This window comes from Podarcis pityusensis (assembly GCF_964106645.2).
Source record: "Podarcis pityusensis genome assembly, chromosome: 12".
NCBI classification, from domain to species: domain Eukaryota; kingdom Metazoa; phylum Chordata; class Lepidosauria; order Squamata; family Lacertidae; genus Podarcis; species Podarcis pityusensis.
In genome coordinates this window covers 32,170,010-32,192,297 of record NC_138037.1, presented here as the reverse complement: position 1 = coordinate 32,192,297, position 22,288 = coordinate 32,170,010, and the positions used below count along the sequence as shown (strand labels likewise).

General features: G+C 39.2%; 1 protein-coding gene across 6 annotated transcripts in view; it reads left to right on the top strand.

The window, feature by feature from the left end:
* The window catches only part of DGKB (diacylglycerol kinase beta), a 253,677-nt gene that overhangs the window by 48,560 nt on the left and 182,829 nt on the right, over positions 1 to 22,288 (top strand). For all 6 annotated transcript variants that reach the window (XM_080974724.1, XM_080974726.1, XM_080974722.1 and 3 more), the window contains 7 exons: positions 96 to 116; positions 3,757 to 3,910; positions 6,115 to 6,252; positions 9,011 to 9,060; positions 9,990 to 10,064; positions 11,815 to 11,934; positions 21,643 to 21,760. In XM_080974724.1, coding sequence (XP_080830850.1) covers positions 96 to 116; positions 3,757 to 3,910; positions 6,115 to 6,252; positions 9,011 to 9,060; positions 9,990 to 10,064; positions 11,815 to 11,934; positions 21,643 to 21,760 — 676 coding nt within the window. The remainder of the gene's footprint in view (positions 1 to 95; positions 117 to 3,756; positions 3,911 to 6,114; positions 6,253 to 9,010; positions 9,061 to 9,989; positions 10,065 to 11,814; positions 11,935 to 21,642; positions 21,761 to 22,288) is intronic.

Genomic DNA, 22,288 nt, shown 5'->3' with positions numbered 1-22,288 from the left:
AGCTGAAAATGCTGTTTTTTAAATAAAAGAAATTCATAATTGCTGGACTGTCTTACTATTATTTATATATTTTTCTTTTCTTTCATGCACCCCAGAAGCAAGATATTCTTAAACAAGTAAGCACTGTTGGTGGTTTTTTGTTTGTTTATAATATATCTGGCATGTTACTGGTTTTGTGGAGCTTTGCAGAACTCTTGATACTTTTTTCTAGTTGCATGCACGTCTGCAAAAATAATACAGTTACAGAAAATGTAGACTATTGACTTCATGGTAACTTCACTTTCATACTGTTCCACCCCACCTCCACCCGCACCATTGTTTGTTGGGAAAATCATGAATAGACTTTATTGCTGCTGTTTTGTGTGAAAGGTGAAGACACATGTTTTGCTGGACCCTGCAAAGACAGGGTCTCCATTGTGCTGTCGTATACATGAACTTTCCTGTTAAGATTGCATCCTTGTGGTATGTACAGAACAGCTCCAGTATTATATGGAGTAAGTAAGCCTATTCTTAAAATAGCATTCTGTGCACATTGGAATACTCATGGAGATCAGGATTGGACTGTATGTTATTTATTTTCCAAAAGAGATGGATAGAGCATTATGTATATGAACAATCAGATTTTCAGAATTCGCATGAGATGCATTATCTAGTTGCCTAATTATCCTTATAAACTCCAGTCACAGAATAGCGGGAGAAGCCTAATTCATGACACTGGGTGTTATAGATATTGTTGGAACTAGAGACTAGTGATTCATTGTCTTGGTCCATATTTTGTAAAACTGTGGCTTTAAGCTGGTGTGTCTGACTTGCTTTTGTCAAAGTCCTTATCTGTAGAATGAGATGTTCTTCTACCCTATCACCTGTGAACACCCTTGTTCATAATGGCTCCTTAACTTAGAAAGGTCTCTTGATAGAGAGAGAGAGTGGCTCCTATTTTGTGGTCCCATTTTGAGGAGTAAGGACTCAGTTAAAAAAGGTAAAGGGACCCCTGACCATTAGGTCCGGTCGTGGCCGACTCTGGAGTTGCGGCACTCATCTTGCTTTATTGGTTGAGGGAGCCGCTGTACAGCTTCCAGGTCATGTGGCCAGCATGACTAAGCCACTTCTGGCAAACCAGAGCAGTGCACAGAAACGCCGTTTGCCTTCCCGCCGGAGCAGTACCTATTTATCTACTTGCACTTTGATGTGCTTTCGAAGTTACACAGCTGCGAATAAAACTTTTCAAATGTGTTGTAAAGTAAAATATACAAATGTGACACTAGATGGCGATAGTGAGCTATGCAAAATTCAATGTATTTTTTGAAACTTTTCCCCCCAAAAAAGCTTTTTCGCAGCTTTTTTTATGTGTGTGTGGATTCCACCTAAGAGTGTGGGAAAGAATTGACTAAGTTAGAGCAATAGAAATATATTTCTTTGTATACAGTCTTGCATGTTTTTAAACCTCCTTTGGCTATTTTCACATTGTACACCTCGAGAATGAGGAACTATGTCCTTTGTATTTGTATACCTACTAGTCATCAGCCTCTTGGACGGAGTAGGCGCATGCTTAAAGGAACTTTATAAGGATGCTTCAACAAAATATATTGTGCAGCCTGAAAGTCATGTGCATGTATCACTCTTATTGACATGCTTAATAATATTCTCTAAATTATGCCAGACATGATTTTTGGTTATGGGTGTCGTAAATGATTTCCGTATGATTCACCACCCCTCTCTTCTCATACTGCTTTCATTTATGATTATGGTGGCTGTGCATTTGTCGGACTACGTAGGGCAAAGGCATATTGCTTGCTTTCCCTTGCAATTAGGGAAAAGAGGTATCTCATTATTTGTAGCTGTTTGCATACAGATACTGCAATTTATTTTTAGTGTGTTTGCCATGACACACAGAGCAGGAGTGAGCGGCTGTGTTTAGAGGACAGTGTGGACTAATAATTCTTACCTCACATGGTTCCCACAAGCTTGGTGACGCAGGGACATAATAAAGTGGATGAATATTCTTGACCACCAGCTGTAAAAAATGAATAAGCTTACCTCTCCCATTAAAATTGCTCTCAGGATATTTCTTCCAAGACATCACAGATGCAGAGTCTGCTATTTCATTAGTTTTGTATTCTGGTGTTGTGTACTACATTCTTTGCCTTCATACAAATAAGAAGTTGCTCCTTACTGGACTGGAAGAACTTGCAGTCTTAATCTAAAAGTATGTAAAACAGATTGCTATTTTCTAATACTGTCGTTTAGAAGACCAAGGATGAAATTTGTGTGATGGAGAAGTGCTGCACCTTTAGCATCAGTACTTAATAAGTTTCCCTCCCTCCTGCTGCTACACACACAAAAATCAGCATCAACAGTGTTGATCTATAGACAGTTAAGAGTTTGACTATTGCTGGAGGGGTGGGGTGTGTGTGTCCAGAATTACATGCTTGTCATTAGGTTGTGTGAGTCAACAGTGATGCGGGTGGTGCTGTGGTCTAAACCACTGAGCCCCTTGGGCTTGCCAATCAGAAGGTTGGTGGTTCGAATCCACACAACAAGGTAAGCTCCTGTTGCTGTGTCCCAGCTCCTACAAACCTAGCGGTTTGAAAACACGCCAGTGCAAGTAGATAAATAGGTACTGCTTTGGCGGGAAGGTAAACGGTATTTCCATGCACTCTGGTTTCTGTCATGGTGTTCCTTTGCACCAGATGCAGTTTAGTCATGCTGGCAACATGACCCAAAAAGCTGTCTGTGGACAAACGCCAGGTCCCTTGGCCTGAAAGCGAGATGAGCACCGCAACCCCATACTCGCCTCTGACTGTACTTAACCGTCCGGGTCCTTTACCTTTTACCATTTGCAATAGCAAATAAAGCTAATGCTATCCTAGGCTGCATCAGCCAAAGTATAGTGTCCAGAGCAAGGGAAGTAATGATACCACTCTATTCTGCCTTGCTCAGACCACACGTGGAATACGGTTTCCAGTTCTGGGCACCACAATTTAAGAAGGATATTGACGAGCTGGAACATGTGCAGGGAAAGGCAACCAAGATGATCAAGGGTCTGGAAACCTAGCCTTAGGAGGAACAGTTGAGAGAGCTGGGTATGTTTAGCCTGGAAAAGAGGAGACTGAGAGGAGATGTGCTGATAGTCTTCAAATATCTAAAGGGCTGTCACGTGGGAAATGGAGCAAGCTTGTTTTCTCCTGCTCCAGATAGTAGGACTCAACCCAATGGATTCTAGTTACAAGAAAGGAGATTCTGATTAAACATTAGGAAGAACTTTCTTTCAGTAAGAGCTGTTTGACAGTGGAACAGACTCCCTTGGGAGGTTGTGGACTCTCCTTCATTGGAAGTTTTTAAACATATGACCATCTGTCATGGATGCTTTAGTTGTGATTCCTGCATTGCAGGGTGCTGGAGTGAAACAACTATTATCTCTGGTTTAGACATAACACTAAGGCCAGGGATCATGGTTTGTCTTGTCCTCACTAGTATGTGGAGGAAACAGACAGCTCAGATAGGTGTGTTCACTATGAATCATTAAGCCTGGTTTACTGTGACATACAAACTGGGCTAATAAGTATAAAAGAAATACAGAATTCAATGTCAGTTGAAAAATGGTCATATGTGTGCACATCCCATGTGTGATAGAGGCCTTGTGCCTGCAATGATCTTTATATATTTTTAGAAATTTATGTGCCACCTTTCAAAACAAAACATTACGTTTCATCCTAAAATACTCAGGTATAGATAATTCCCTGTCTTCTTCTACAGACAATTGACTTAGAAGGATTCAAGTTATTTATGAAGACTTTCCTGGAGGCTGACCTCCCAGAAGAATTTTGTGAGCACCTATTTACCTCATTTGGCAGCAAAATCCCTTATAGTAGTCCTATGGTAAAGAATAAGCCCCCGCTCCTTCCAGGAGGTAAGTAAATAAATAAATAAATAAATAGATAAAATGTGGTGCTTGGCTGTCTTTGTTATTGTTATCACTCGACCTATCGTTATAGTTTTGGTTAACGTGCCACCTGATCGAGGATTTAATGAAAAGGCTTTCATACTCCTTAGTGACTCACATCTTTTAGGGATGACTCAGCCTTCAGCTAGTGGGAGAGGGAGAAAAACAGCAGTCACAATTTCAGTTTGGGCAGAGAGGGATAAAGGGTCACGCCAGGAGCTTTGCTGGAGTTAGCCGTACTGAATGTAGTCTTTAACAAATACATGTTTGAAAATGCTGTAGGAGGAAAAGCCATTGTTCGGGCAACAAATTGACAGGGGAATAGTTAATACCCCCAGCTGATTCTCCAATCCAAACCACTCTTCTTGAAGCATTGTTTTCAGTGGAACCAGGACACGTGGTTCGACCCCCGAGATGCTCAGTGGGCCATCCAGCTGGCATTGACAAGTTGGCTTGGCTTGTTAGCATAACTAAATCCAGCGGGGGTTCTGTGTTTAGCAACGTTTAATCAGAACTTGATTAGATCTGACGTTTACTACATCCAGGTAAAAAGGTAAAGGGACCTCTGACCATTAGGTCCAGTCGCAGCCAACTCTGGAGTTGTGGCGCTCATCTCGCTTTATTGGCCGAGGGAGCCGGCATACAGCTTCCGGGTCATTTGGCCAGCATGACTAAGCTGCTTCTGGTGAACCAGAGCATTATGGGGTGAATCTGGCATCCAGAAATTTAGGCGAATCTGGCCCCACACAAACTCACAACGATATTCATTAAGTATGGAAAGTTACATGGATAGTAGGCCTCTGCATTTTCTATTGAAGCACAAGGATTGGGGGTGCTTCAGTATACAGCTTAGTTCTTATTTAGGTTTTTTTCCCCTTCCAGCACTCAATGCCCATTGAAATTACTGGGACCAGATTGTATTTGTATTACTGCCGTGGCTTGTACAAGGACTTTTAATTGTCTTGTTTTTGTTTGGATAATGTGCTGTTCGGGGGATTGCTGTTAATTAATACGTACTAGGTTTTGTTCCTTGCACTAAGCAAATAAATGGTGTGTTCTAAGAGGGCTTTTTGTGTCCAAATTGCCTTCAAAAACAAAAGTTGCACATTCAAATTATACTATGCTGTTTTAAAAAATAACGGCAGGTAAGTTTACATGAAGGTGCAAATATTCTCAGTTAACCTGAGGAGCAAAAAACCAGTAGCATAGTACTGTTAATTAAAAACATTTGGACACCTAACAAAAGAAGTGAGAAACCTTTTGATTCGTTGAAATTCCTCATTAAGCTGGGTGTTAAACAAAAGTTTCTGTGTGTGTGTGTGTGTGTGTGTGTGTGTGAAACAGAGAGAGAGAGAGAGAGAGAAAGAGAGAGATGCTTTTGAGCATGGTGAAAAGCTCTAGTTTGCAGTTTTTATAATGGGGAAACCCAGCCTTCTAACAACTCTCAGCACCCTTAACAAACCAGTTCCCAGGATTCTTTGGGAGAAGTAATGACTGTTTATCATTGTATCGATGGACTGGGGTCTTTCTGACTCTCCTCTCCATCCATCTACACTTGCACTTAACCCTGCCTTCCAGAACTGTTCCTGTCCCTTCTAAGGAGTTTAACGGCAGGTTGCTTTCAACTGATGCTTTCCACCAGGCTAAGGAGTTAAGGCATCTTTGGTGTTTGGGGCAGCTGCTATTCTCTTCCTCACATTTGTATCTGAAAAACTGGTGGGAATAGCAGAACATAGAATACCGCATTCATTGTACTCCCTTTTTATTATCCTAGCTGAACTTTATCCTCTTGTTCTCCAACCTCCCTCCACTCTTCTGCCACTTTCTCAGTGTCTAACAAGAAAGAAAAGCAGCTACTGAAAAGATTGCTCTGTTGCTGTTTTCCTTCCTTCTAATGGAAATGCTAATCTACCGCTCCCTGGAAGCTCAGTTGGGTAGCAGGGGTGAAGACAGGGCCCCTCCAGAGACAGGATCTGCCCAAAGAAGGCAGTGGTTCTCCATTCTAGGTTTTGCCCATCATTGGTACAAAAAATGGCAACAGGTTTCACAGATGCTACAGGGAGAAATAAGTTTTTCTGAGCAGGAAATCAAATGTGGGAAGTTATTTTTAAAAAGTTCTGCTTTATTGGTAAGCATTTTCTTAAAATAAAAAAATGTGAATATTATTTCAGGTTTGCGAATTACTAAAAGCATGACACCATCTCGCCCACCGCCCTCCACTTTGCACATACCGGAAGTTATCCAGTTGAAAGATATTGTTTGTTATCTTTCCCTTCTTGAAAGAGGAAGACCTGAAGACAAACTAGAATGTATGTAGTATACGTAAAGTATATCCATGCTGGTTTTGTGTGTGTTTTTTAAACTCAGTTAACCAATGGCAGTTGTATCTAATTGTTGCAAATTTGAGGTGTAAAAGATGTTTATGACAATTTGTTACAATCTCCATTCAAGGCTTATTGACCCATATATGAAGATATCTATAATGTGACTACAGTGGTACCTCAGGTTACACATGCTTCAAGTTACATACGCTTCAGGTTACAGATTCCGCCACCCCAGAAATAGTGCTTAAGGTTAAGAACTTTGCTTCAGGATGAGAACAGAAATTGTGCTCCGGCGGCGCGGCAGCAGTGGGAGGCCTCATTAGCTAAAGTGGTGCTTCAGGTTAAGAACAGTTTCAGGTTAAGAACGGACCTCCGGAATGAATTAAGTACTTAACCCGAGGTACCACTGTATATAAATTGATTTTCTGAAGCTTTGCTTTCAACTTTCTCTCTTAGGTTTTATAAACTCAAGTGTGTACCTATTTATTTGGATCATCATTTGTAAATAGAGAGGTTTTACTCAGAGTACACCCATTGGACCCATTTCTGTGGGTCTACTCTGAGTAAAAGTTAATTGAATTCAATCAATTATGAAAATTCAAATGCCAGAATGTCACAAATTTCCCACTTTATAAAAAAATGTAATGATCAATATTTGATCCTGGCCCATATGATCAACTTCAACATGAAAATGACATGATACATTTTCACAAACCCTGCATCAGCTGATTTTTCAGATTTTGACAATTAACATGCTTAAAGATGTGGGATTAATAAAACTGATTTCAGCTCATTTTGTAGAAAAGCTCTGAGAGGCAAGGGCCTGACCATTAGCACCTGGGCGATATCCAGTGCAGGTCATATTCATAGTAGACCCATTTAAATCAGTTGACTTAAATCCATTGGTGTCCAATGAATCTCCTCTGATTACAACTTTAATCACCCATTATCAATGGTTGTTGAAGCAGTTTGTTTTCCAGATGATGTTTTACGGATTTGCTACCTGTAGAATGGAAATGATCCAAACTCAGTTGCAACCCAAAGATGGATCTTTGTTCCATTAGACTGCAAGTACGGCTGAGCTCATGATGTCATTTAAATGTAAAAAGCAACTCAAAGAGAGAGGTTGCCGTACCCACAAAATAAACCCATTATGCAAATCTGTGGACCAAAACGTTCATTCTCTCTAGTTAAGCCCTTTGGGGTCCCGACCTTCTCCTCCTTTAAAAAACAGTAAGAGTTAAAAGTGTGTAATATTGACTGAATTGCTCTCCTTTCATTAAAAACCCAAGATCTCGAATGTTTTCAGGTCTTTGATGCACTTGGTAGCAGTATGGGTTGTTAATAACATGTGCTGTGAAATTGTAGACAGTAGGCTCTATCTGCTGGAGATTCAGGTTCACTGCAAGCTGAGAGATAAGATTCCCCCCCCCCCCACTCTTGTCCTGTTTGTAAAGTACATAACTTGCCTAAGGATGTCATGTGAAGCAGTTTATTTTCTGAAGATCATGGCGACTATTTCATTCATATGGATCCAACTGTATTGTGTTCTTAGTGTGATCCTTTCTGTTATATTTCATTAAAATGTGTGGTGTGCATGTACATGAATGAGAGATGGATGGATGGATTTCTAAGGCCTGGTTTGCAATGCCCTGTTGGACTACAGTTTAAAATAAACCATGGTTTAATGTGCATGAGTGCTTGCCTCCTCCCACCTGACACATTGGCTGTGCCACACAGGGGAAGAACAAACCAAAGTTTGGCTTGTGGTGTTGTCCGAACCTAGGCTGCTGGTTTGCTTCTCTCCAAATATAACATGAATGGCAAGCCAAGGTCTGTTTTTGCCTTATGCTACTTCTTACTTGTTTGTTTGTGGCTGCCTGTGTGGCCCAGTAGGAGTGGGAGAGAAGCAAAGCACCTGTGCATGTTAAGCCAATGTTTACTTTACTTTACTTTACTTTACTTTACTTTACAAGGGTTTTAACACAGAATGCAAACTGGGCCTAAGACTGGTTCACAGAAACTGCTTTCCTTCTGCACACATGGACCCCAGGCTGTCCCCTGGTTATAGATTTATGGAACTCAAAGAACGTGTGTGCTAAGCACTCTCAGATACAACTGGCCTATGAAGTCATGTGATGACGCTACAAGGAACGTGGATATTGGCTATACCTGTAAATTACCCAGTTCACATGTGATGCATATAAATTCATTTTCTGTACAAAAATATGATTATTATTATTTTAAAAAAGAAATAAGCTATGAGGGGAAGTAAGATGCGTACAAGTCTCCAACTTACATATGATAGGTGATTGCAATGATTGATCTAATCTGGTTTTTCAAGGGGAGGGTATAGGGTGGGGAAGGGAATTGACACGTCTAGTGAATATTTCCGAGGTTGGGCATTTGCCATTTCATTACAGATTCTTGCTTTTAAAATATTTAATATTTAAATATTGCTCAAAACGGAGTTAAAATATATGTGGTTGCCCTCATTCAGAAAAAGATGGTAGGTTGATTCGGGTGAAACCTTAAGTCAGGGCTGTGGAAACTGTGGTCATTCAGATGTGTTAGACTACAGCTCCCTTCACATTTGCATATTGCAAATGGTGGCAGTATGTGGGAGGATGGTAAATTCTACCATTGGTTTTAGTATAGCTTAATTCTGAGTAGGGTTCTGGTCTATTGATGATGTAAATTAAAAATATGAGCTCATTGGTTTTAATATTTTCTTTCTCCTTAGTTATGTTTCGCTTGTATGACACAGATGGCAATGGTTTCCTGGATAGCTCGGTAATTTTATTAATTCATAGCAGCATTTGTTAATGTTGTAATGTGACAGAAACAGAAAATTTGTAAGAATTTGCAGGTGTTTGTGTTAAATACGCAACAGATAGTTTCATCAAAATTGCAGCTGTAGAGTTTGATCCCAACTAAGCTGTTCCCGACTAAGTTGTTTGCACTTGCTGAGTCATAACTGATGTCAGTGGGAACTAAGTCTCGCTGCACAAGTCACCAAAGTGATCTCACAAAACTACTGCTTTGTGAGGAAGTTCTTTCTACTTGCTGAACAATACCTTTTAGATTTAAGCCAATGTAAGAAATCCATGTAAATGAAACAGGGATTTGTATAAGCAAGGCAAGAAAATGAACTTTTTTTAAAAAAAAAAGTTTTCAAGTAGGTTGGAATGAAGCACTTAAGTTGTATGTAGTTGTGCAGAAAAAAAATAATGATTTGCCTCCATGACTCCACAGAGACAGCCATGTTTATTTGCACAGTTTTTCCTGAGAGCAACAGTCCATGATGTTACTGTTGGTATATAAAGCTCTCAGCAGCTTGAAACTAGTTTACTTGAAGGATTACCTCACCCCATATATGCTTAGATCTGTGGAACTGGCTTTTAAACAAGAAATGGATCTTTCTGTGTGGTACCATCAATACTTGCCAACCCTGCCTGATTCTGTAGATCCTTTCCGCTTTCAGTTGTGTTCCAGTCTGAAAATTCTAAAATATTATTTCAACAAGATGAATTAAGGTTTAATACTTGTTTTACCAAAAAACCCAAAAAAAACATTGTCAATTAAATTTTAAAATACCTGTTTAGTTTGTGTTAAAACAATTCAGTTAACTTCATTAAATTCAAGGAGAAATACGCATAAATTAACAAGCATTTTTTGTAAGTATGTTTAACAAGGATCATGTATCTTGCTTTCATGCCTAGGAACTGGAAAACATTATCGCTCAGATGATGCACGTTGCAGAATATCTTGAATGGGATGTCACTGAACTCAGTCCAGTAAGCATTTCTTCAGGTCAATGATTTAATTAATAATGAAAGTATCTAAGGACTGTTTTGAATAATTTAATTTAAGGTTAACGTTTTGTTTGCTTGCTTATTTAGATCATCGCCATAGCACTTGTTATATAAAAAATATGTACATAAAACTAAAACAGCAACGCACATATTACATAATATTTATAATAAATTGTTATTTATTTTAAAAACTCATTAATACAAATTGCTAACATATACTGATATCAGTGCCTTATCACAACACACTTCTCCACTCAATGCCACTCATTCTCATGACTCCACCCAACCACCCATGTCACAAGTGTTCCTAGAACCTGCTGACATCAACCTGGTCTCTAACTCAAGGCTTGCTTTTATGGGTAGGCACCAAGGGAGATGGAGCTGCCTCAGGTTGACCACAGCTGTTTCTCATTTAGCCACTCTAGGATGCATCACATTTAGTTTTATGAGTTTCCCATGAGGACCAAAGAATGGCAAATAGGACACCCCTCTGCTCGCAATCCTTTCTCTGACCTCTTCTTACCTCTCCTTCTCCAGCTGCTTTACTGTTATAGCAGAGTGACTTGAAGTTAAACCTTTTGGCTTAATGTTGCCACAGACAGCAAAGTAACGGGAACTTAATTCAGCATCATTTGTGACTGGAGAATGGTCCTGAGTGGTCGAAGCAGCAGCTTCTGCCTGCTGCTGTCATGTTAAAATGGGGATAACTTTTTGTATGCTCGTGATAACATTCTTGTGTCATGGACAAAGGTTTACCCCACTTGAGCTCTTAAAATAAGATGCAAGGTATTTTTTAAACGCTCAAACCCTTTATCTCTGAACTTGACGAGTGCCTTCCATTGCACTTAAGTTTTAGCATCTCTTGACAGAACGACTGCCTAGGGAGAAAACAAAACCCTTGCAAGGCCTGTTCAGGGAATAGGTACAGCAAGTGACTCATTAAGTGTGGCAGATAGGATTAAGTATGGGTATATTTTTGTATGCTTTCCAGTCTGTTTCCCTAACTACACCTTTTTATACAATTGATAGTTAAACTGTAAAGAGCTGTGATTCAAAAGGGAAGTGGAAAATAATTATATTTAGATTTGAGTTCCTTTGTTCTGTTACATAGTGATGGAGTGCAGTGGTCATGGCTGTAGGGAAGAGTCCACTGGCAACTGGGTTCAGCTGAGCTAATGGAGCTGAGACCACACTATTCCACCTCTCCTTTAGATGCAGCCTGATGGAAAGGGATCATGCCCTTGGATCCACCAGTCAGACTGATCATTTTGTAGAGATCTGGTGCTCTCAGATGACAGCAGGCAAGAATTTTCACAAAAGCACGCCTTAAATGTATTGAGGTTTTATCTCCTCTTTTCCTTTTTTTTACTATTATAAGTAAATTAGAAGTAAATTTACTATTATAAACAAATAAGACTGCAGTCTGTTTGTTTTTTTAAGTGCTTTTTCAAAACTTCCCTCTTTGCTAGTCAGAATTTCAGCGATATAATTGAAGGAAACACTACTGAGAGATGAAGAAGACGCTAACATTGTTTTTAAAAACGGAGAAACAAAACAAAGCAAATATAGGTTAAAAAGCTATACTGTTCCATATTCCAATGTAAAATTGTCTCAAGTGAGAAAAAATGTTTTAGCTTTATGTCACTTTCTATTTCCATGTGTAGTAAGTGGTTCTCAGCTTTCATGCATGTCATTTACTTTAATATTTGATTTCCTTCCTTTATTCTAACAGATTCTTCATGAGATGATGGAAGAAATTGACTATGACCATGATGGCACCGTTTCCTTGGAAGAATGGATCCAGGGAGGGATGACTACAATCCCACTCTTAGTGTTGCTTGGACTGGAGAGTGTAAGAGCCACCTAAAAGATAAATCAAAGGATGAATGAACCACAACCCATCATATCATTTCTCTCGTGTCAGTTGATGTAAACCCAGCATATGATTGCTTTTTTTGTTTGGTTGTTTAGGCTGAAACCCTTAGTGGGCACCTCTGGGAACTTTTTATGGGACTAGGTATTCCTTTTATCCTGGAAATCTGGAAATAACACACGATAGGGTGGCTATAAAAATGAGAGTTCTACTCCCTCCCTCATCTGTAGAGCATTAAAACAAATAATAGGATGCTTTGTATGGCAGCAGTCCATGACTAACTGACAAGTGTTGTTGTGGGTAGGGTTTCATCACTTTCTGACACAGAATGTTATTGTTGTGAACTGTTTTGGAAGCTGAAAGAGTGTCTGGATTTGGGAGCTTTCTTCTAGATGCAAACACTCATGAAGAATTGCCCAATCTGGATAGGGATTAAGACTCTGTTGTTGTTTAGTCGTTTAGTCGTGTCCGACTCTTCATGACCCCATGGACCAGAGCACGCCAGGCACTTCTGTCTTCCACTGCCTCCCACAGTTTAGTCAAACTCATGCTGGTAGCTTCGAGAACACTATCCAACCATCTCGTCCTCTGTCGTCCCCTTCTCCTTGTGCCCTCAATCTTTCCCAGCCTCAGGGTCTTTTCCAGGGAGTCTTCTCTTCTCATGAGGTGGCCAAAGTATTGGAGCCTCAGCTTCAGGATCTGTCCTTCCAGTGAGCACTCAGGGCTGATTTCCTTAAGAATAGATAGGTTTGTTCTTCTTGCAGTCCATGGGACTCTCAAGAGTCTCCTCCAGCACCGTAATTCAAAAGCATCAATTCTTCGGCGATCATCCTTCTTTATGGTCCAGCTCTCACTTCCATACATCACTACTGGGAAAATTAGGACTCTAGCAGAGGGTTAAAACCTGCCTCCCCCAAACCATGGTTCTGGTGTCAATCATTCCCCGTGGGGGTTCTCTTTAATAGGAAGAATGCAAAAGCCCGTCATGTGACTAATGTCTTTCTGGATTGCTTCCTGGATCTCTTTCCTTGGCCCCTGAAGCTTCTTTTAGCCCCTCTCAATTTTTCTTTTGAAAACACTACCTTAAAATGATGGCCATGCTTAGCTTTAGAACCACTGGCTGTATAAATTAAGGGCATCCCCTCAAAAAAGTTGGCATTCTATAATTTCTATATAATCCATTAAAAAGTGCAGCTCTCTTACTGAATTAACAGCTTTTTTAGTCTGGAAAAACCATATAAGTACATGGAAGGAAATATTTTTAAGTGCCTTGAAGAAAAATGATGTTATTGTGAAATAATTATCCCTATCTTATTTTTCATTCACTTTCTTATTATTTCCCTTATTTAGTTCATGCTCTTGCAGCTTCTCTGCAGGCACAGCTCTTATTGGGATAAATGGGAGATTTGTCTGCAGAGCAGCTGCAAAATTGACTAATAATAGTAATAATAATTATTATAATTGCATTTCTATGCCACCCTTAGTACTACAATTAGGATGCTGTACAAAACAATTAAGATACAATGCAATTACATGGATTAATTAACTAGATCATATTTCCATAATGCAACTATCAAAAGCTGTTTTCTTTAATGTGTTATTTGTAAAAGTCATTAGAAAACAAAATTCACAAAAACTTAATAATTAATTTCTTTTATACTAACCCAAGAAGTATTTGGTGCCTTCCAACTTCATTGAACAAAGTGTGCAGTTCCCTTTTGATATCTTCAGCGTTATGAAATATACTGATTCTTTAGTTAGATTGCCTTATACCAAGGGCTACAGCCCAGAGGTAGAACACATGTTTTGCATGGGAAAGGTGTCAGATTCAGTTCCTAGCATACCCAGTTAGGTAGAGTTGCCATATTTCAAAAAGTAAAAACCAGGACACCCTGAAAGTTGTTGAGTGTTTTTTTTAAAGGAAGACCCCAGTTTTTTTGCACTTTTTAAGGAAAACTTAAAGGTTGGTGAGCTTTTCTTTTTACAGAAACACTTTTTTTTTGGTTGACTTGCCTAAGATCCAGGACAAAGTGCCGCCTTTCAGAAATTCCCCCTGGACATCAATTCCGCCTTTGAAATCCCTCTAATGTCCAGGAAAATCTGGACGTATGGCAGCCCTACAGTTAGGAATGGTAAGATTTCTGTTGAGAAGTCTGTGTAGATCAGGTACGGGGAACCTGTTGCGCTCAATTAATTTTGAGCTATAATTTTCATGAATTCCAGTGGTAGGAACTTGCAGCCCTGCAGATGTTGTTCAACTCCAATTTGCCCCAACCAGCATGGTCAGAGTTGATCTGAAGGGCCACATGGGTCTCTTCTCATTTTTGTAATGCTATGATTCTCAGTTATCTCCCCCCCTTTTTAAAAATTAATTTTATTGAAATTATTTAGAACATAAATTAATTACACCAACAACAAAAACAGAACAAACCACTACCCTTGACCCCCAAAGCAAAACAAACAAGACAGTAAAACAGAACCAAACAGTAAAACAAAAAAGAAAAGAAAAAAATGTCAATACGGTATTTTGATTCCAAATTCTTCTTTTTCGACTTCTTTCATCCTGTAGACGGTTTTCTATTTTCTCCTTCTAAACTGTCTCTTTTTTGAATTATTTTTACGATATTTCCAAATTGTAACCTAAGAACCATCAATCTTCCTGCAGAAGTTAATTGAAACAAGACCAGGTATTTATTTGGGGGCACTGCTTTTTAAAATATTTTCCACATTTCTCCCATTCTTTCTGGAATTTTTGTTTGGGCTGTTCCCTAATTGCTTCCGTCAATCTGGCCAATTCAATATAATCTAATAATTTATCTTCCCATTCCTTTTTTGTTGGCGTAATTTCCTTTTTCCAATTTCTGGCAATTAGTATTCTAGCAGCCCCTGTGGCATATAGGAATAATTTTTTATTTTCTTTTGTGATATCTGTGTCTGTTATCCCTAGTAGGAAAGCTTCTGTTCTCTTTACAAAACTTTGTTTAAACATTTTCTTTAATTCTTCGTAAACTATACCCCAGAAGCATTTGATTTTGTCACAGGTCTACCAAATATGTATGAGTGTCCCTTCCATTTTATTGCATCTCCAGCACAGGCCTGTTTTTGTTTTATACATTTTTGCTATTTTGCCTGGTGTTAAATACCATATATAAAACATATTGATTAGGTTTTCCTTTAATGCCTCACAGGCTGTGAATTTCCAATTCTTTTTCCATAATTCCTCCCATGATGTTAAACTAATAGATTTTCCTATAACTATAGCCCACGCGATCATTACATCTTTGACCTGTTCTTCTTTGACTTCCCACTCCAATAATGTGTCATAGGTTTTAGAGATTATTTTAACCTTATTTTGTAACAACACTTTATCTAATCATGAGAGTTCTTTAGAGAAGTCTCTCTTCTTGTCTGCCCTAAACATTTCATGTAATTGATGGTATTGGATCCAACCTATTAGATGTTGTTTTATTTCCTCATAGTTTTTAATAGCAATTTGTCCTCTTTCTCCTTTACTAAATCCTTATATGTGGTCCAATTTACTTCCATTTTTTTAATTGTTATTGTTATAACAATATGATTCTCAGTTCTCAACCTGAAGTATAGCTGGAGGGTATGGACCCCTAATGTTTTGCTGATGGACACCACTCTGTCTTCAAAACAACCCTGTGGCATCTGCCTAAAGCTCCCCCTCCTGATTTTTAATTTTTTAACTTTATGTTTGTGTTTGGCAGGGGGACATTGCCTACTTTCTGGTCATGTTTTACTTCATGGGTGGGCAAACTAAGGCCCGGGGGCCGGATCCGGCCCAGTTGCCTTCAAAATCTGGCCCCTGGATGGTCCGGGAATCAGCATGTTTTTACATGAGTAGAATGTAAAATGCATTTCTGGGTTTATTTAAAATGCATCTCTGGGTTATTTGTGGGGCATAGGAATTCGTTCATCCCCCCAAAAAAATACTCCAGCCCCCCACAAGGTCTGAGGGACAGTGGACTGGCCCTCTGCTGGAAAGGTTTGCTGACCCCTGTTTTACTTGCTTCTTGCGGAAGTTATTTCTTTAGTGCCACTCAGAACCTCTCCCAATCTTTTTTCTGTGAAATGGGTATTTTGTGGTGCCCATGACAGCTTCTTAGATTTCCCAAGTGCACCTAGAGCAAAAAGGCTGGAGACCTCAGATATACACCAATCATTTTCTTAGTGTGCCTCTTCCTTCTCCTTGTTATTACCATTGTTAATTTATTACCTGCCCTTCTCCACATCAGTGACAGGTCATTTTTTCAGAAATGGCTCTCCTTTGTCCCTGTTCACAATTTTGGAACTATGCATACTTTTTAAAAGAAAGATACATACGATATAGCCAGATGATTTCTACCCAGTTCACCTTCCTCAGGCCATTTTTCATAACTCTGAATCCTCCTCCTCCCCCCTTGAAAACACATATAAAAATATATCAACATGAGATATATTTCAGTTCAGATATAATCTCAGTTAAAACCAAAGCAATGTAACAAATAAAACAGCACAAGAGACATGAAACAAACAAGTGCAGAATGGGTCATGTAACTAGAAGGTAATGGAAAAACTAAATCAGTTTAATAACGCTTGTTGAAATATCCAAGTTGGTGTACAAAACGCATTACAGATGGTGCCAGATTCATTTCATTAGGGAAAGAGTTCCCTTATGCCTTGTCCAACTGCACTAAATGCCTAATCTCTTGTTGAAGACGCCAGGCCTAGTCACACTCGCTTCAGCAGCAGATTGCAATGAGGGCAGGGATGTGAGAAATAAGGCTGTTTTTAAAATACTCTGGCCCCAGGTTCTTTAGGACCTCATGTGCTTAATAGTAAGACCCTGAAAATAGTTTGGTTGCATACATTCAGCAAGTGCCGTTCTCCCAATGAAAGTGTTGTTGGTAGCTAACACCCCAAAAACAGGCTACAGAATTCTGCACCACGTGCACCTTCCAAACCAGTCTTGAAAGGCAATTCCACAGAACTGATTACAATAGCATATCTGTGAGGTAAAAAAGGGTAAAGGACCCCTGGATGGTTAAGTCCAGTCAAGGGCGACTATGGGGTTGGGGCGCTCATCTCGCTTTCAGGCCGAGGGAGCCAGCGTTTGTCCACAGACAGCTTTCTGGGTCATGTTGCCAGCATGACTAAACCACTTTTGGTGCAATGGGACACCATGACAGAAACCAGAGCGCACAGAAACACCGTTTACCTTCCTGCCGCAGTGGTACCTATTTATTTACTTGCACTGGCATGCTTTTGAACGGCTACGTTGGCAGCTGACTTACCAGCCAAGGCTGGTTAAAGGCACTCCTTTGCCACTGAAGTAGCCTGAGCCTCAAGTGAAAAATTATCCTCCCCACATCTCTGCAGGTCCTCTTCCTCCTCAAATGGCCATTCAGCTAGCCCTCACAACACTGTTGCTTTCTCTGCATTGGTAAACTGATGCAGGAGCAGCAGTGGTGAGAAAGGGGACAAGCTCTCACTTTTGTCAACTCATCACTGCTGCCACCATGAAGTTGTTGCAATAAGTGCCACACTTTAAGAACAACAAAAAGAGGTGCTGGTACTGCGTACTCTTGAGTACCCCCTGAAAAAAGGGGGGAAACCACTGGTTCAAGCCATGCTTAAGGCGGCTTACAACATGAAAAAATACTTTATTCCACCATAAGAAAAGTACTCATAAACAATAAATAAAATATCAAAAAATCCACAACCAAACTGAACAATATCCACATTAATCATAAGATCTAAAATAAAGGTGCAAAAATAATATCAATAACAGCAACAATCTCCTGCCCAACAAAACTCTCTAAACAAATCCTCGAGCCTAAGAATCTGTTCAGCTTTTGTAGCTGGAGTCAGTCAGGGCCCTACCCTCCCAGGCCAGGTGGAAAAATGTCTGCAAGGCAGAGGGCAGGTCTTCCAGGACTCACAGCCAAGATGAATTGGTTTGGTAGAAAAACGACACCGTGCTTTCCCCCCTAACTATAAAAGCACTACTTTTTGGAGTGTTCTCAGCCTTTGTAATTTGTGTTCTCTTTCCCTGGCACTAGATGTCAGAGTTGCACTGCAATTGCTTTTCCTGTGTCATCCAAGATATGATTTTTAAAAGCTTCTAACATGCAATACTATAAGTCTTATGAGCCTACTGAGTTTTAAAATTAACATTTTAAAAAATAAATATATGAATGAATAAGTAAATATGTGGCTGATGAAAATTTACATTCAAAGTATAGAGAGTTGTTGCTGAATTGGTCCACAAGCAGATAAGTAAGATTGAGGCCAGAGTGATTATCTCAATGCAAACCTCCATTGTACCTCCACTGGTACACTTTGCAAGAAGGAGGCATAGTTTGGACTTGTTTTGCAGGGTATATTCACAAATTTATACAAGAATGCACAATATATCTGATGCATATAAACGCTATTGAAAACTTTGGAATCCCTCATTCAGCTTAGGCAGAATGTGTTCTTTTATTCCAGTTTTAAAATGAGTGTAAAATGGAAGACTATCTATGATGATCTTAAAAGTCTGGAGAGTACTTCAACAAATTGTAGGATATTTCTACACATACTCTGACACAGTGAGATTTAGTGAAGTTTAAGTATGAAATCTTGTTTTCTGGAGAAAGATTTGCTTGAAGGAAGTTTTATTGCTGTTCTTTGGATTTCCACAGGAGGGAGTAGCTTTAATTCTTTTTGGAAACTATTTCAGAAACCGCTTTGGGGAGCTGTTGCAAAGTTCATACTCGAGCAAATATGAAACTTTGCGAGTGCTAAGAGTTTCTGTATAACCTAGAATAGTTTTTCCCACCCTGTTGGATTTTGATTTTTCTCTAATATGGGACCTTGCTAAAAGGATTTTCTCATTCCCTTTTCTCTGATGCATACACACTAAATAAGAATAAAATAAGGGTGGAGAGAGGGGAAACTGCCTTACCAATTCCACAGCACATATGCCAAGTTTGTTTTTCTTTAATTTTTTATATGCTGCCTTTCATTGCCGCCTTTCATTGGTACTTATGCCAGGGTAGGGCAACATAAAATAACCATCAGTAAAACAAAAACCAGTTCTCAAAAACAACAGCAAAAAGAAGCAACTAAAAGCAGTGCGGCTAGAAGGCTAAATATTCTGAAGCAACCAGAACCCAGTGAAAATTGTTTTAGCTGTCCAACCTCTTTGCAGAATTCAATCAGCTTTACAAACAGTGAGGCACACAACTAGTGAAATAGTGTAACCCATTTTTCTTCCATTTGTACCCATTTTTACTGTTAGTACTGACCGTACTGAAGTCCATGGGAAGTGAGTTTTTCCCTTGGCCCCTTTCTTGTTCGCAACCTGCAGTCCATGCACAGATACCTTAGCACTTTGATCCAAGCTGGTGTTTATGACATGGAAACCATAGTTAAGACCGTGATTAAGTAAAGATACAGTGGTGCCTCGCAAGACGAAAAGAATCCGTTCCGCGAGTCTCTTCGTCTTGCGGGTTTTTTCGTCTTGCGAAGCAAGCCCATTAGAGGTTTAGCGGCTTAGCGCTACAGTATTAGCGGCTTAGCCGGCTTAAAGATCAGCTGATAAGTGGCTTAACGATCAGCTGATAAGCGGCTTAGCATCAGCTGTTAAGCGGCTTAAAGATCAGCTGATAAGCGGCTTAGCCATCAGCTGATAAGCGGCTTAGCATCAGCTGTTAAGCGGCTTAAAGATCAGCTGATAAGCGGCTTAAAGATCAGCTGATAAGCGGCTTAGCCATCAGCTGATAAGCGGCTTAGCCATCAGCTGATAAGCGGTTTAGCGGCTTGGGGAAAAGGGGGGGGAAAGGAAAAAAACCCCGCAGGAACTTGCAAGACATTTTCGTCTTGCGAAGCAAGCACATAGGAAATTCGTTTTGCGAAGCACCTCCAAAACGGAAAACCCTTTCGTCTAGCGGGTTTTCCGTCTTGCGAGGCATTTGTCTTGCGGGGCACCACTGTACACAAATCAGCATTACTACATGTGGAAAATTGGAAAGAGGGAGTGAGAGCTGACAGCTACAAATAGAAATATGGAACAGAAAAATGGGTGAAATCTTCTTTTTAAAAAAACTTTATTATTTTTTTCACAAAGAAAAAAAACTTTTCAAATTTTAACATAAACCATAAGTTACTTTATCAACTGACTTCTTCCATGGTTTCCATATTGACCCTTAAATGCTACATATTTTGCCTATACTATTCAACACATTCAATTTAATCTACCTATCTTAATAATTCACTCTGTTGCTCATATTTCAAATCCTGCTCACATTTTCATCTTGCTATAGTAGTTCTTTAAATACTCAATAAAAAGTTTCCAGTCCTCAAGGAATTTTTTGTCATTTTAGTTTCTAATCTTTGCTGTTAATCTTGCCAGTTCCACATACTCCATCATTTTCAAAAGCCAGTCTTCTTTTGTTCGAACCTCTCCTTCTGAGTGAAATCTTAACTGTTGCAAAGTCTTCTTTCTCCCTTTTTTTTGCCTGTAACCATGAGGTTCAAGGGTGGACTACAACAATTGAAAGCACAATATTAAAAATAAGTTAAAACAAATGACAGTCAAGAGGATAGGGTGGGTCCTAAGAATTTGGTATGGATAAAAGGAAGTTGGTGGGTGACTTGTGAGAATTGCTCAACATAGTCCTAGGTATTTTATTTTAAATCTCATTTATGGTGGTGATATAACAACATGACTTTTCCATTATAGAAATTATGTAAGTTACAATTACACATAATTATATGTAACAGCTAAGGTGGCTGATATTTGACAGTAAACCAGAGCAAAAATCTAATATGTTATTTTCCCAGAGTGCACTGTATTTATGTAATGGGATCTGTGGATCAGTTGCAGCCTGTAACTCAAGTATTTTAATTGGCAGAACACCCACATTCAAGACTTGTTTGTTTCTCTGATAAGGAAAATGCCAGCTAAGTCGCTCCATATGTTCTGTTCCAATGGAGGCGAAATCACATGTAATGACCATTCTTTTGAATAAATGGCAAAAATTAAAACTGCTGTGCAACTATAAATATCTCTTAATCATGCATTTTATGTTATTTTTTAAAATAAATATATTTGAGATATCTGTTCCCCTTTCCTGGGGGGGGGGGGGGTGCTGATGACCAGTTCAGTGTCTCTGTGTGAAACTTTTGGTTTAATCTGAATTCAGACATGTTCATCTAGTGATAATCTTTCATGAACTGAAAGTCAAGCATAGGAAAAGATTATTAAAGGAAAATGCCTTGGCATAGCAAGGGCTATGTGTGTTCACAGCCCTAGCTGGAGAAGAAATCTATGCATGCAAAAAATAAATAAATGCATATCATTCCTGTCACGATAACAATGCAGGAAAGGTTGCATACATGTTGCTTGGGCAGATATTCATTTTATAAACTTGAAAGGATTGTATTACAGTCTTAGCCATAGGTAAAAGGGTTCTGGAAATACAACTCTGAGCTTAAAAACCCAACCCCCAAACCTCTTGTTACCATATCAGCACATGTCTGTTTGAAAGAATTGTGTTTTGATCTCTTGCAAATTAATAAATGAAGAAGCAGATTGTCTTTTATGTTCTTGAGTCAATTTCAATTTTTTATTGGCACTTATGGGTTTCACTGTTTATGCCATGAAATGAAATCCATTTCTTTTTATGTCTTCTGCAGAATGTGAAGGATGATGGGCAGCATGTATGGAGGCTGAAACACTTCAACAAACCTGCCTATTGCAATCTTTGCTTGAACATGCTTATAGGAGTAGGCAAACAGGGCCTCTCCTGCTCATGTGAGTATACATCGCATTTAGCTCTAATTGTGCTCTGAACGAGATCCAGCCCTGTTCACCATCCTAATCAGGACACAGATTTTCATTAGATCAAGAATTTTCAGGTGTAGAATGCCAAAGTGTAGAAAAAGAGACAAACATATGAGGCTCTCTTTATATGGTGGAATCTATTGATACTTTCCAAAAATTCAAGGTAACTTTTGAGACAACAAACCGAATAAAACTAATACTAAATCATGGTGTGGGTGTCCTAGGATCCTTGAGAATGAGTGACTGCAGTCCTTGGGCACCTCCTTTGTCGCAGCCGCAAGGAGAAGTTTGGAAATTTTTGCTTCTACTTTATATGGATTTTATAATATAAAATTATAATATAAAAACTGCCCTGAGAACTCCAAGTATAGGGTGGTATATAAATTCAAATAATAATAAAAATAATATGCATATAATATAAAACACTGTCACGTCTGAACCTGGACAAACTGTAGTTTATATTATCTATGGTTTGTTGAAAGAAAAGGCATCTTCAAA